Source organism: Astatotilapia calliptera, chromosome 17, assembly GCF_964374335.1.
Source record: "Astatotilapia calliptera chromosome 17, fAstCal68.1, whole genome shotgun sequence".
Taxonomy (NCBI): Eukaryota; Metazoa; Chordata; class Actinopteri; order Cichliformes; family Cichlidae; genus Astatotilapia; species Astatotilapia calliptera.
The window spans coordinates 6,908,397-6,922,217 of record NC_137438.1 but is presented as its reverse complement, the minus strand read 5'-3'; the positions used below and the strand labels follow the sequence as shown (position 1 = coordinate 6,922,217).

At 40.9% G+C, this 13,821-nt stretch overlaps 2 protein-coding genes across 27 annotated transcripts in view; one reads left to right on the top strand and one right to left on the bottom strand.

Annotated features, from left to right (window-relative positions):
- Positions 1 to 1,931, top strand: part of dock7 (dedicator of cytokinesis 7) — a 46,575-nt gene extending 44,644 nt beyond the window's left edge. For all 25 annotated transcript variants that reach the window (XM_080292099.1, XM_026147865.2, XM_026147864.2 and 22 more), the window contains one exon: positions 1,092 to 1,931. In XM_080292099.1, coding sequence (XP_080148225.1) covers positions 1,092 to 1,134 — 43 coding nt within the window. In that variant the 3' untranslated portion in view covers positions 1,135 to 1,931. The remainder of the gene's footprint in view (positions 1 to 1,091) is intronic.
- Positions 1,932 to 3,683: 1,752 nt separating this feature from the next.
- usp1 (ubiquitin specific peptidase 1) lies at positions 3,684 to 11,903 on the bottom strand. Of its 2 annotated transcripts, none has more exons than XM_026147869.2 (9): positions 11,561 to 11,903; positions 10,839 to 11,079; positions 10,366 to 10,510; positions 7,640 to 7,741; positions 7,073 to 7,254; positions 5,897 to 6,621; positions 5,436 to 5,594; positions 5,099 to 5,300; positions 3,684 to 4,876 (listed from the first exon to the last, which is right to left on the bottom strand). In XM_026147869.2, exons 2-9 carry the CDS (start codon positions 11,009 to 11,011, stop codon positions 4,078 to 4,080), a joined length of 2,487 nt encoding a protein of 828 aa, XP_026003654.2. In that variant the 5' UTR covers positions 11,012 to 11,079; positions 11,561 to 11,903; the 3' UTR covers positions 3,684 to 4,077. The 2 variants fall into 2 exon arrangements, with proteins under 2 accessions (XP_026003654.2, XP_026003655.2); XM_026147870.2 differs by having other exon boundaries at positions 10,366 to 10,507; positions 11,561 to 11,719.
- Positions 11,904 to 13,821: the final 1,918 nt, after the last annotated feature.

The following is a 13,821-nucleotide window of genomic DNA, read 5'->3' as shown; positions in this document are numbered from 1 at the left end:
TTGTGATTTTGTTTACAGATTTACAGATAAAAGGTGTACTGATGGAAATATACGTATATGCTTTTCAGGGCTTTAAAATTGCAGCAGCCAAAATTAGCTGCAGTTTGGCTGGGCAACTTCTTTATGTTGCCATTGGACACAAAAAAGGCTCGAGAGCACGGCGTATTATAAATTCTAAAAAACGGTGGATTTATCGAGAGGACACCGAAGTTGTCTCTCTAGTGATTCCACAGCAGTACAAGAGCATCATCTGTTGACGTAACGAGGTATAACCTCCGTACGTAAACATAACAGTGTTAGAATAGTGAACAATAATAAACAAAAACAAGGGGCAGTTTGTTCTGACAAAATTAAACATGTAGCATTTTCAAATCTACTGCAAATACTTTGAACAATCACAGGCAGTGGGCTACAGATCAAATACTACATGACATAACTCAATCATCTCCAGTCGGAAAAAAACGTGTATTCCCTGATTCATTGGCAAGGGGGTCTAGCTGTTGCTGAGTGAAATTGGTTGCACTAAAAACAACTGCAGGTTGTTGCAAGCCGTCTGTGGTTTTTCATTTAAGACGCAGATGCTATTTACTCTCAGAGCTGTAGTAAATCTTGAAATAGTGCAGCACAAACTGGAAAACGGCTAGGAACTGCCACCAATCACTTGCCAAACAGTCGCAGAATATACAACCAGTGGTTACCTGGCAGTCACTGACCACGCCCCAAGGCCTTGGTTAATGGGACATTCAAAATTAAGTCCACAGTGACTGACAGCAAAGTCTAGCAACTACAGCAACCAGAGAATACATAGTTTTCCCTCACAATATGTTGCCTGGTGGTTACTCTAGGCCTGTGAGATTGGGGTCAGCATTGATTTGTAGCATGTATGAAGCATGTGTTATATGCTTGTGCTCGTCTTGTGAGAAGGTAGAGCTACAGGAGGTCAGCTATTTTCACATACTAGGCTTTTCTAGATTTCTTCCTACTGCAGCTTTAACATTTCAGGTCAGCTTCTCGTGACAGCTCAAAATTCTTAGTATTTTATTTCTTTTTTTTTTTGTCCTCGTTAACATCTTTTTGTTTTTAATTTGCAGAGATTCCTTCAGCAGAATGAGTCTTCGCAAGCTTGACATTTGAAGATGAAGAGAACTACACACAAGCGCACCTGTACACCTACACAAACACTTAACCGAAACTGCAATATTAATTTATTCTCCAGTGTAAATAGGAGTGTCTCTTGAAAGTTGGTCAGTGTTTGGAAAAAAGCGTGTTTAAACAAAAGGTTGAAAAGACTTGCAGCTTGGTACGTCATTCCAGTGTCTTAATTTGTTTACAGACAAACTGTTACACAATCAGCGCAACAAAAAAAGCGGAACTTCAAATTAAAGAGATACCTTGGCATTTAGAATTTCTTTTTGCTAGTCATTTCAGTAGGTAACAAGTGCTTATACTGTCCCCATGCTACCTTAAAATAACAAAAAACAAAGCTCATGTCAGCACTCACTCTTGGAACCAGTAGAAATGGCTGCAAGCTATGAAGAATGCTCCAGAGTTCTGTATTTCAGTAAAGTGCCAAAAAAAAAAAAAAAAACACCTTTTTCTGCCAAATTCTTACAATTTTAAAAGTCAAGGTGTCTTTTTAATTATGTACGATGTGTCAAAAAAATCTGTACTCAATTTTCATGTGTGCACTTTTTTTTTTTTTAATGGTGTAGCATTGCATTTTACAACTTGAAAGTTTATGTAATGCAAAATGGGAGAGAAACCTTAAACCATGCAAAAAAAATTGTACCAGTATTTATCATGATGCTTTATTATTGTTTTTAGTTGAGGCGCCAATGTTTTAAACTTAGGTACTTTAAACCTCATTGTATAATTTTATGTAGTTTTGTTTTATTTTAAATATTTTACTAAATAAATATTTTAATGTTCAAGTGGTCTGATGTGATGTTTCTCTGTTATTATGGACTTTGAGGTAAGTCGGCCAGAAACTAAGACGACAAAAAGCATGAAGCTGGTGTGAAGGTAAAAACTTTATTGCTTTCACTCTGAAACCCCGCTATGCCACTTCCGCATAATGAGAACTGGAATGGTACAGTTAAAAAGGACACAACAACACAGTAAGGTTGCTTTTAACCAAGCATTTCACTTTAAATAATAAACTCATCTTTGAAAGACAGGTGAAAAGGGTTTGTAATACTTAGAAAGACAGCTCATCAGACCCAAGTAAATCTCTGAAACCATCACTAGACCTGAGATGAACAAAGTTACCTTTACTGAGTTTTTAAAGCTCAATTGATGCAACCCCCCCCCCAAAAAAAAATCTATCATCTGCTATGCATGACTAATCAATAAATTGTCACAAAAGACTCAGTCCATCATAAACAGGAAACTTACCTTACCACATCAAGTTAAAATGTTTTGTGTCTAGGCTGTTAGATCAGATATGGAGCATATTAATGCAAAAGAGGAAAATCTATTTTTTTCTTCAACTATAGTATCTTAAATCTGTCATGAGACAAAACTTGATATTACATAGGTTTAATCAGAGGGATGGTGATTTGTTTTAATAGATCAAAATATAGATATGTATATACATCTCTAAATATAGATATAGACATACATATGGATTTCAAAACCAGCAATATGCAAGTACAAAACTGAATATTCGCTGCTTGAGAACTTCCATCATTTAGTCTTAACTTTGTTATTTTATCTCTAATGAACTTTAAAAACTGTTCTCTCTCTTTTAAAAGAAGAATGGAGGTAGGTCATAAGCTAAATCATGGTCTCAGTGGGCAGTTTTTCCTCCCCATAATAACCATGAACTGTATATAATGATATTTATACTGTGCTTTTTGACCCTCCTTGCAGCATAAAACTGAACTACAGCTTAAGGAGTTTTAAATTAGAGATTCAGATCTTAAAATCCTGACTAGTGCAAACATCTCACTTGACAGTTGTACACTACATTAGAGACTGACTGTTTTCAGACCGATATTTGGTCATTTAAAAGTCTCGTATTCTAATATTTATTTCAGATACACAAAACAAACAATTCTCTAACATTTGTTATATGTAGTTAATTATTGTTTATGCTCCACCCGATTCTGTTCAATGAGCCTTTCACATTTGTGGCATCCCAATCACGAGCTGCCACAGAGAATCTGCAGCACGCCCTCTGGTGGTCAGACTTAACAGATATCAATCGTGCTCACATTAAATCGGTTGGGCTCTATAGTAAAATATCAAACAAGCAGTTTTCCATAACATTGTAAAATGTATATTATAAAAACCTGATAGTTCACTGATAAAATCAAATTGCGTCCTTCACTCTGACAAATCTGACATCTGAGCCTGAAACTGTTGACTGCATAAACTAGTGTCAACGAAGCATGTAGAAACTTTTTAATTATTATTAGACAGCTGAGTGTTTGTTGTAAATATCTGTTGTAACTAAATGAGTTTCTGAGAATCTGTCGGTTTCACTGTATAAATGACATCAGTTTGAGGCTTCAGATATACAGCTAAATTGTACAGGTTTCTATATAAAAACCCTCACAAAACAAGGGATCAGTTGATGAGAAAAGCTTCAGGGTAAAAGCTTTTCTGATAAACTGAAAAAATAACATGAGAACATTTTCAAATTCGAACAGAATACAGACTGCTGCGCCCAGGGGGGGAAGTCAGTTTTCAACATTTTTACTTGATTCAATTTTAGTTCAACGTGCTTTGCCATTTTGTAAAAAACAAACAATACAAAGTCAACATTGAAGAAAGACCAAAAAAACAAAAATACACAACCAATCATCCCTAACGTTCAAAAAAAAACAAACAAAACAAACTTTGACCCCAACTGGGCGTTTCTGTTTAGAGTACCTGCACATGAGTGGATGAGAAGGCGGAAGCGCCTTGATCCCACCGTGGGGCTGTTGCAGGTTTAGTTTTCCTTGGCTGAAAAGTCACTTCAGTTTCAGTGTAAATGTGGCAGCCACAGTGTGTCTGGCACTGTTTGAAGTATTGCAAAAACTCCATCTGTCTTTTGCCTGGGAGCTCAGTTTCCTGTAAGGTCTGTCTATTTCAGTGTCCAGGTTCAGGCATCCTTCTGTAGAACAGCAGGTAAGGGGTTGATGAGCAGCACGTCTCAGGAGAACAGGCTCGCAGGAAGTCCTCCTCCTCAAACAAACGCACCTCAGAGTCATCAAACAGCAGCCATTTCCCTTCATATTCCAAGAGGCTATTTAAAGCCTTCTGCTCTTTGGTCTCTGTGCTGCCACAGGAAGCCTGCGATGTCTCCTCTACTGCCTCGGGCTCTTTTTTAAGTCCAGCTTCAGTGTTTTGGCTCAAAATGTTGATGGTTTTTCTCCTATTACAACCCTCCGTCGAACCACTGCTAGCTGCTTTCTCTGTGTGTTTACTGCTGCTGTTCCCGAGGTCATAGCTGGACACACTCCTCTGGCCTCCCAAGAGTCCGACACCCCCCTCTGACAGCTTTTTGCTCCCTGATTTGCTGCTTGCCAAACTCTCGCGCCGCTGTCCTCTCGTACTCAGGCTGAAAGACACCTCTCCATCATCGTAGTCCAGCACCGTCTCCTTCACCAGAGCACCTTCTTTGTCTTCCTTCACCTCGTCCTCCTCCTCCTTCTCTTCAGTTTTTGTGTCCTGCAGCCAGATCTTCACATCTGTTAAATCAGACATTCGGATGTAGGCAGTGTAGTGGCCACTGCTGATGGTCACACCACTATGCATGACGACAGCAAACAGCTGATAGTTTTGACCTTTAGTGGATGAGGACTGGGTACACCACTCCTCAAGGGATAAGGTCAAAGGAGTCTGTAAGGGAGTGTTCACTTTAGAAAGACCAGCATATGGGTCCAGTCTGGGAAGAGAGAACAATACAGATATAAGAGTACATTTAGAAACTAGAGATCAAAGCAGTAAAAACTCTACAGCAAAGGACTGATTCTATTTCTCCATGATGAGAATCTTTTAAGTCTAAGCATGTGGTACAGCGATCACTTTTTCAAACACTAGCTCAAATTCATTCCAGTAGAGTTTGTGTAGTGCGGCAGTGTGATAACTGAGACTTCAGTGGACTCACTCTAAACCGTTGGCAGAGAAGCGCTTTAGGTGAATAGTGATGACTTCAGGAGTCTTGTCAAACAGCAGACTCCTCTCGGCCTCTGTGTAGTGATGGCAGGTCTCACAGAAGTATTTATCCTCCCCAAAAATGCGCTCCACCGAAGCGAACTGAGATATGGCCCATTTCAGAGTCTTCAGCTCTGGTTTAGGGTCTGGTGAGACTGAAAAACCCCCCCCAAAAAAACAAGATTTTTAAGATAAAAAGGGGGAAAATAAAACCCACACCCACAAAAAACAAAAACAAAAAAAACCTCCATAACTACTATTTTACAACTAATAGTTGTAAAAATTCTCACCCTCAGAGAGGTCATCGGGGCTGCTGGGCTGGTCATCAAGCACAGGGACACTGATGTCCTGGAAGTCCTCTCTCCTCTCTGTGAAGCTCTCACACTCCAGACATCGAGTCCTCAGAACCAGCCGACCTTGGAACAAACGCTCCATGAGGCTCAGGCCCGCTGAACGAACATAAAATCCACAGTTAGTAACATCTAGAACTCCATAAATAAATGTAGGCTCCTAATGCACGTCAAAGTACAAATTAAAAGTTAAAGTGAATGACCAAACATTTAGTCTGTCCCAACTTTTCTGCTTTTTTTGGGATGCTTATTCATTTAAATTCATTAATTGTGATATGGGGGCAAAAGGCAGGAGATCAGTTAGGCTTGGGGCTTAAGAGGTTAAAGTGAGTCATTTCTTTCTCAACTAAACGTTTTCTTCATAATCGCTGCCTCTTACGATGATCGCAGGTCACACGTACCTTGATGTTTAGGAGCCTTGCTGTGTTCGGATGCATTTTGGCTGGGTGGCTCTTGAAGGTTTTTCTCACTTTCGTCGTGCGTCACTCCATTTTCCTGCTCTGTTTTGTTTTGGTTCTTCACAGTTGTGCAGCTGATCTTTCCCACGCTGCGGAACTTGGAGAAAATACTTGGCTGCTTTCCAGACGGCCTCAGGCAGCTCAACTTAGCTCTCTTCTTCTTCTTCCCATCTGCCTCTTTACACGTCTTCTCACCTTTCCCCTCATCGTCGCTTCCTCCTTCCCCATTTGGTTTCTTCGTCTCTTCCTCACCTGCCGCCTCCTCTCCACCTTTATTCTTGCTGCTGTCCATGGTGATTTCACTGGAGGACTTCCTTTTGGAGCGAGTAAGGGGTCTATTTCTACTCAGGTTTTCCTCTGCAGAATCTGATTTCTTAGACTTCAGGGATTTGGATTTTTTCTTGGCATTCCCCACTTCTGTGTCGCTCTTTCTTTTCCCAGCAACTTGACCATCCTCTTCCGTGGAAGCTTTGGATTCTGCGCCAGAGCTGCCGGACCCCAAATCGAGACCATTCTCGAGTTTAACTTCCGACACATCCTCCTCCTCGCCTTCTACTTTCAGCTCTTTCCTGATAGTATCACAGGCTTCCTGGATATATCCCAGGATGCACTGCAGAACTTCCTGAGCATCATGCTGGAGATAACCTTCGTACATGGGGTTCAGCTGCCTGCGACACAAAACCACAAACTTGTGTCAAACTGACAGAAAATGGCAATTTTAATGAAAGTGTTCAAAAACACAAAAGTGCCAATCTGGAGTTTAAACATGTCAGCATGCTTACTTTAAAAATGATTCGTAACCAACTCATCAGCTTGAGCTATGACTGAGCATTAATGATGACAAGTTTTTACCTTTTAAACAGCATAATAATGATCAAAGCTCCACATTCATGATCCTACATGTGCATCTAACTGCAACTAAGTGTTTAATCAATGTTATATGCACGTATACAATGTGACAATATTTGGGTGTTTAGTAACATTTAATATTCGAAAGCCATTAAGTCATCGTGCTAGAAAAAAGACAGCGTGGGAACAAACTGGTTACCTAGCAACACAAGCGTATGATCTAATAAGCAACTGGGTTACAAATATTTATTGAAACTGCCAAATCTTTACCTGAGCGTGTGCAGAATTTTGCGCGGTGGTGTGGCTAGCTCTCCATCGGTGAAGCTGTCAGGATTAAGCAGGAAGCTAGACTGCAGCTGCTCCACTGCAGTTATCAAAGTGTTGAAGCTCCCAAGAAGCTCGATGTGAGCTGGCAGAGCCTCCGACACACCGTCTGACTGCTGACACTGTGGCTGTAGGAAAATGACACAGAGTAAAAAGGTTACTGAAATATGCTTTCGTAGCTCAGAAGACAGACACCCTCCTTTAATGCTGCTGCTTTTTTTCAAAACTGTATATTTTACAATAGGAATACAGTGCACTGTGTCATAACTCTTTGAGATGAAGGCTACTGGACTTGTTTTTGGTTCATGAAGGTTTTCACCTCTTGTCCAAAAGGCTTCTTCAGTTCTGAAAACTTATGGGGAGTCCCACGTAATTAACTTCAAGCTCTGAAGACTAGAGTGCACTATATTGTTCAACAACTTTAAAAAGAAGCATGCAACATCTCCCATCAGAGGAGTTAATAAGTGCTAAACTTTGGACCCACACTGTGGCTGTGATTTATTATGCACGTACCTCTTCGCTTTTCTCAGTTTCTTCCTTGGGTTTCTCCTTCTGGATGGAGAGATCGTGAAGCTTCTTTATGCCTTCTCTGAAGCCTGGGCAGTAATAAAGAACCTGCAGATGCAATCAGACATCAACACATCATTATTGTGATTTTAAACTGGATGTGATAACAAGTAATCCACACACGTGGAAAACTCAAAGCATCTTCAAGTAATCAGGTTGTTAAATGCTGGTGATATTATGATGACACAAATAAGCGCGAAAAACGTGTCCAGTCATTTGTGCTTCAGTACTTAAAGTCCAACAGTAATTCCCATTAACCCAGTAATGGTCACAGTGAAATATAATTTCCTTTACCGGCTCAACATAATAGCAAAAATCTGTTAAAAATGATTGTCCAAATATGAAGCTAAACTGTTCTGTTTTAGTCATTAGACACACAGCTTCTTGCTTTCGCATGTTGGATGCACTTCAGAATTATTCTAATTATTACAATAAGCTCTTTAGTCATCCAAAGTAAGGTTAAAAAAAGTCCTGTTTAGAAACCTTAAAAAAAAAAAAGGATGGAGAGAAAAAGAATCTGGTTCTATACTATTCCTAACTGTGATTACAATAGACCCTGTGCACAAGAAAATGCTAACTTCCTGGTTTGAGACCAGATGTAGGGTTGTACATTTCCGGTAGCTTTACTTTGCGGTCAATCACTACTGCGAAGATATACTCCAAAATCATGTCCAAAACTCAAAAACGGAAAGATCGCGTTACGTTACAAAGAGCAGAAGGTGGGAACACTCACCACTGTTGTGTCATAAAAAAATCTAATGATCAATTTTGACGTTTAAAGAGTTTAGATCGATCAGTTGTTTACATCACTCAACACAAGCAGAACTGCATTACAAAATCAGAAGACACATCATCCACATTCAGAAGCATCTCTGTATAGTGACTGGTCTTATGATTTAAACAGGCAAATGTTCAGCATTCAAACTACAGGTGAAGAATAGTCAAACCAGATGTTTCCCCCGTTATGTCGATATCAGCTAGTCAAGTACACACCTACACAGCATGTTAACAAACCGTGAAAAAAAGCCACACAAAAAATGAATGATTGCTGGTAAGGGTTTCTGTACATTAGTATTTACGAAGGGTATGTTGTGACTTCCCTTCAAAATTACAGTGGTCCTTCGCTTTAACGCAGTTCACCTTTTCACCTCGCTGTTTCTCCTCTGTGACGTCTCTCCTGTACAGTACAGAATCGATAGCTAGCAGAGTGACTCTGAAGTGCAGTACTGTATGTCGATGAAATGTTCTGCACCGTCAAAAAATAAAATTGGCTACTTGATTTCACCTATCGCTGGTTATTTTTAGAACATAACACCCGCAATAAACGAGGGACCTCTGTTTACAGATACTGAGAAATATAAAATTTGAATCCCTTTTCTCTTTTGCTCTGAGAAGCGGGGGAAAAAATATAGACAAGTCGATGAACATCATTTACAGATATATTGGGTAAATGCCCAAGACATCTATAGAAATGTAAATCGCCGCTTGATTCATTCATTTGCTTAACTTGTTTTGGACCGTAAACAAGGCGCGAATAGGACACCGGAAACAAAGCTCCCCAAAGGAGTTTCCGCACCAGAAGTAGCATATGCTAACGTGCATATAGTCTATTAAAGCAGATAAGTGCTACTGTAATTACATATCTTCTATTAAAGCAGTGAGTACATGAAATCCTGCTCACTAAACTAACTCCATACTTCAGAAAAGTGATGTGCCATCACTTGATTCCATTAGCAACTAGTATTTAAGTGAAAACGTTGTGCTTAATTTATGCTCCTGAGATTTTGTCTGTTTCCAGAGATATTTACCTACAGAGATAGGTTTTTAACCACCAGAAATGTGCTGATTGGTTGCCAAGTGGGCCAGAACAGGGAAAGGAGTTAAAAAAATAAAATAAAATAAAAAAATGTATGATCAGTACAGTCAGAGGTTGCAGTGAACACTGTACATTGTTTACAACACTCAGTAGTAGCCTACAGACCGGTTGAACCACTTTTTTTTTAAGCACTGCCTCCATTTGACTACAGACACTCTCTGCAGGTAGGACAGTCCAAAGCTCCCCACAGACTGCCATCACACTAATAATAATAATAATAATAATGGATTGGATTTATATAGCGCTTTTCAAGGCACCCAAAGCGCTTTACAATGCCACTATTCATTCACTCTCACATTCACACACTGGTGGAGGCAAGCTACGGTTGTAGCCACAGCTGCCCTGGGGCAGACTGACAGAAGCGAGGCTGCCATATCGCGCCATCGGCCCCTCTGGGCAACACCAGTAGGCGGTAGGGTAAAGTGTCTTGCCCAAGGACACAACGACCAGGACAGAGAGGCCAGGGATCGAACCGGTGACCTTCCGGTTACAGATGCGCTTCCCAACCCCCTGAGCCACGGTCGCCGCAGAACCACAATTTCCCCATCAGAAAATGTAACATTCCCGGCATCACAACAACATCCACTTCTGAGTGGGATAACACAGGTGAACAGGTTTGAGGATTCAATGCAACTTAAATCGCACAAGAACAAACCACACACACTGTGAAGTGTCTGTGCAGTTTTCAACTTTTCCTTCAGTATATTTAAACCCATCCTACCATTTGTACTAAAACACTGGAACAAGTGACATCTATTAATGCTGGAAATTAACTCCATCTGTGGTAATGGCTCACCTGTAAGATGCTGTTCAAATAGCAGGTATTGCCCAGATTGTTGAGCCCCACGAACGGCACCAAGTTCTCTCTCTTCTCGCAGGACAGGAGGAGGCTGGGCGAGGAAGGACACTGAGAAGGCCCCGGGACCACCTGATCACAGCTGCTGATCAGTTAAGAAGGAAGCAAACAGAAAGTCAGCAGCTAATAAATTGAATTTCACAAATGACATCCACCATCACACACACACTGTTTTAAAATGATTACACTGAGATTAATGTTGAAGTGTAACCCCAGCTTGATTGAGATGAAGCCTACTATTAAAATCTAAGGTATCACTCACCCACACGTGCATTATCCTGCCCTCACAACAACAGTGGAATTCCCATAACTATCTGAATGTAACTGTGGGAAAACGAGTGCTTCGGGCTGCCCAAAACAAATCAGTCTAGAAAACTATTTGTGTTTGACGCACACTGGTAGCAGAGACCTACCTTGCCTCAGGCTCCTCTGGCTCACATGTTTTGGGTTCTTCTGTCTGAGGTTCCGAGAAATCCAGAGCCCGCTTGGTTTCCTTCTTCTGGAAGAACTTCAGAGAGAGTTTACTCTTCTTCACTGGGCTCCCCGGAGCCGCTGATACCACACTTTCACCCTGCAGACCTGGCATCTTTCCTCCCGGTACCTTGAGGGCGATTTTTCTTTTAAATTCCTACTGAGACGCAACAGCGCACCTCACTGGTGAAAAATGGAAACACACAATGTAATTTCAGCGGGCGCCATCAGAGTTCAACGAGAACGAACGTAGCTGCGCACTTAAGTTCACGGTCCGCTATTGTGTAGCTACACACGGACAGGTCCAGTCCAATCAATCACACACTTCTCAATAATACAGTCGAACCGGTTATTGACCGTACCACGCATTATGTAACATGTTAGCTGGCTAACGCTAACTTAAAGGTAGTACTTTGTTTCAGTCCTACCCACAAACAACCGCTCTAGCACGGCTTACGTTAGCAACTGTTTTCGCTTTAAATTACAGGGTAGCAACAAATAACTTGCTATTTTTGAGCACGTTGCGCACATCACAGCGACAAACTGGCTCGAGAAGGTGCGGTGAAGAAGTGGGAGGAGAAAACAGAAAGCACGCCGTTTGAAACTGTTCACGGCCAAAAAGGACTTCTTTGAAATCCCAGCTGAGTCGAGAAAGAAAACTTACCCGAATGCTTCATTCCAGTTTAAGTTTGATATTTTCCATTAAACATCCCGTCTCGAAATGCTTTACGGAGTGTTTAACAATTCAGACGGTGCAACAGAAGTTGGCGCTTTTTCCTGCTTGAAGATTCGCTGGCCGCTACATCGCCGGCAACGCTCGGATATCGCGTCAAAACATCCGGCCAGAATGTTTAAAAAAAACGGTCACGACTAAGCTTGAAAATCATCAGGTGTTGCCGAACATTTGGAAATGCGCGTATAACTCTGGGAAATTCTATACCTGAAAAGATTTACATGCCAGATTTCAGGCTAATGTTAAGACAACTATTTCGGCTAGGCCCAACCGGTCAGCTCCAAGCGCCATTCTTGTAGTCCTTTCTCCAGCTCCTTCAAAATAAAAGTCGAGCTAAACTTGAACAGTCATTTCTCATGTCTCACCTTTTTTCCTTTTTGAAGTACTAAGATTTTAAATACAGGACATTAAAAAATTGCTTTCATGAAATGAATGTAATAAAAAGTATACAACTCATCAAGGCTTCCATGGAAGCCAAGGGCCACAGAGGTTTCAAATTTCAAGTTGAGACAAGCTGAAGCTGGTCTGTTGTATAAGAGGTATAATTTGGGAGACTGCACTATATATTTCTTGAATCCTCTTCACACTTTATATATCTGACCCAACAAAAAAATTGCGATTTACAGAACAACGGTTAACATAGAATCGGATGTTTATATAGACAATATAAAATCATTAAGTAAAAACCAATGAGTATGAACAAAAGTGGGTCCAACAGCAAAAGAAAAAGAAAAAAAGATTATTAATTACCTGAAAAAAAAACCCCACGAGACTATAATAGTATAGTTATATAACAGTAAGTTATGAATTATGCTCAGTCATCCAGGTAAGAAAATCCCACAAAGTTGAATCTGTTGATCTGGAGGTACGTTTCAGTGGGAAAAACGTTTCATTTTCCATCAAAGTGACGTTTTCAGCTGACTGCAGGTTTCCCCAGCATTATAAGCAGTTCATTTGCATGACGACTGAAAACACCCACTAATGACTAACAATAGGCCGTTGATCAATGATCACTGAACCACTGATGCCCAATGACTGCAATCACAACACTTTAAGATAAGATAAGATAAGATAAGATAACCTTTATTAGTCCCACACGTGGGAAATTTGTTTTGTCACAGCAGGAAGTGGACAGTGCAAAAGTTATGAGGCAAAAATTAGAATACAATAAGAATAAATACAGTACACAACTGTACAGAATAGAATAAAATAAAATACTATATACAGTAGAATAAAATAAAATAAATATACAATAAGATAAAAATAGAATACAAATACAAATACTATATACAACTGAGTAAAAATACAACGATGACAGAAAGGATTATTGCACTTAGTATTATTGCATATGTATGGATGTGTGTGCTTGATCAGTTAAAGTCTTTATTATGGAGTCTGACAGCAGTGGGGAGGAAAGACCTGCGAAATCTCTCCGTCCCACACCGTGGGTGCCGCAGTCTCCCACTGAAGGAGCTGCTCAGTGCTGTCACAGTCTGCTGCATGGGGTGGGAGACGTTGTCCATCAGGGATGACAGCTTAGCCGCCGTTCTCCTGTCACTCACCACCTCCACTGGGTCCAGAGGGCATCCTAGAACAGAGCTGGCCCTTCGGATCACCCTGTTCAGTCTCTTCCTGTCCCCAGCAGAGATGCTGCCGCCCCAGCAGACCACGCCATAAAAGATAGCAGAAGCCACAACAGAGTCATAGAATTTCTTCAGGAGTGGGCCCTCCACTCCAAACGACCTGAGTCTCCGCAGCAGTTACAGCCTGCTCTGCCCTTTCCTGTAGAGGGCGTCTGAGTTATGAGTCCAGTCCAGTCTATTGTTCAGATGAACACCAAGGTACCTGTAGCTGTCCACAGCCTCAATGTCCATACCTTGGATGGTGAAGATGGTGAATGATGTATTCTTAGGCTAATACAGGGCAGGGAAGCTGAAGGATTCCTGGTTATCCCAGACCATTATGGACATGGAGGCAAGGAGGTCATTTACATGAAAAGGGAATGACCATCTCTGAAGCAAGGACAGGGCCTTACTTCACCATTTTACAGCGCTGTTTGTGGCTATTCTCCAATTCTCTGTGAATGGTACTCATGCCACTGATGAATGGTCATGGCAGTTTGCATATTAACGCTCATAAAACTGAACTCTGGGCCTATCGGCTGTTGTGCTGTGCTCTCGTTAATGATATCA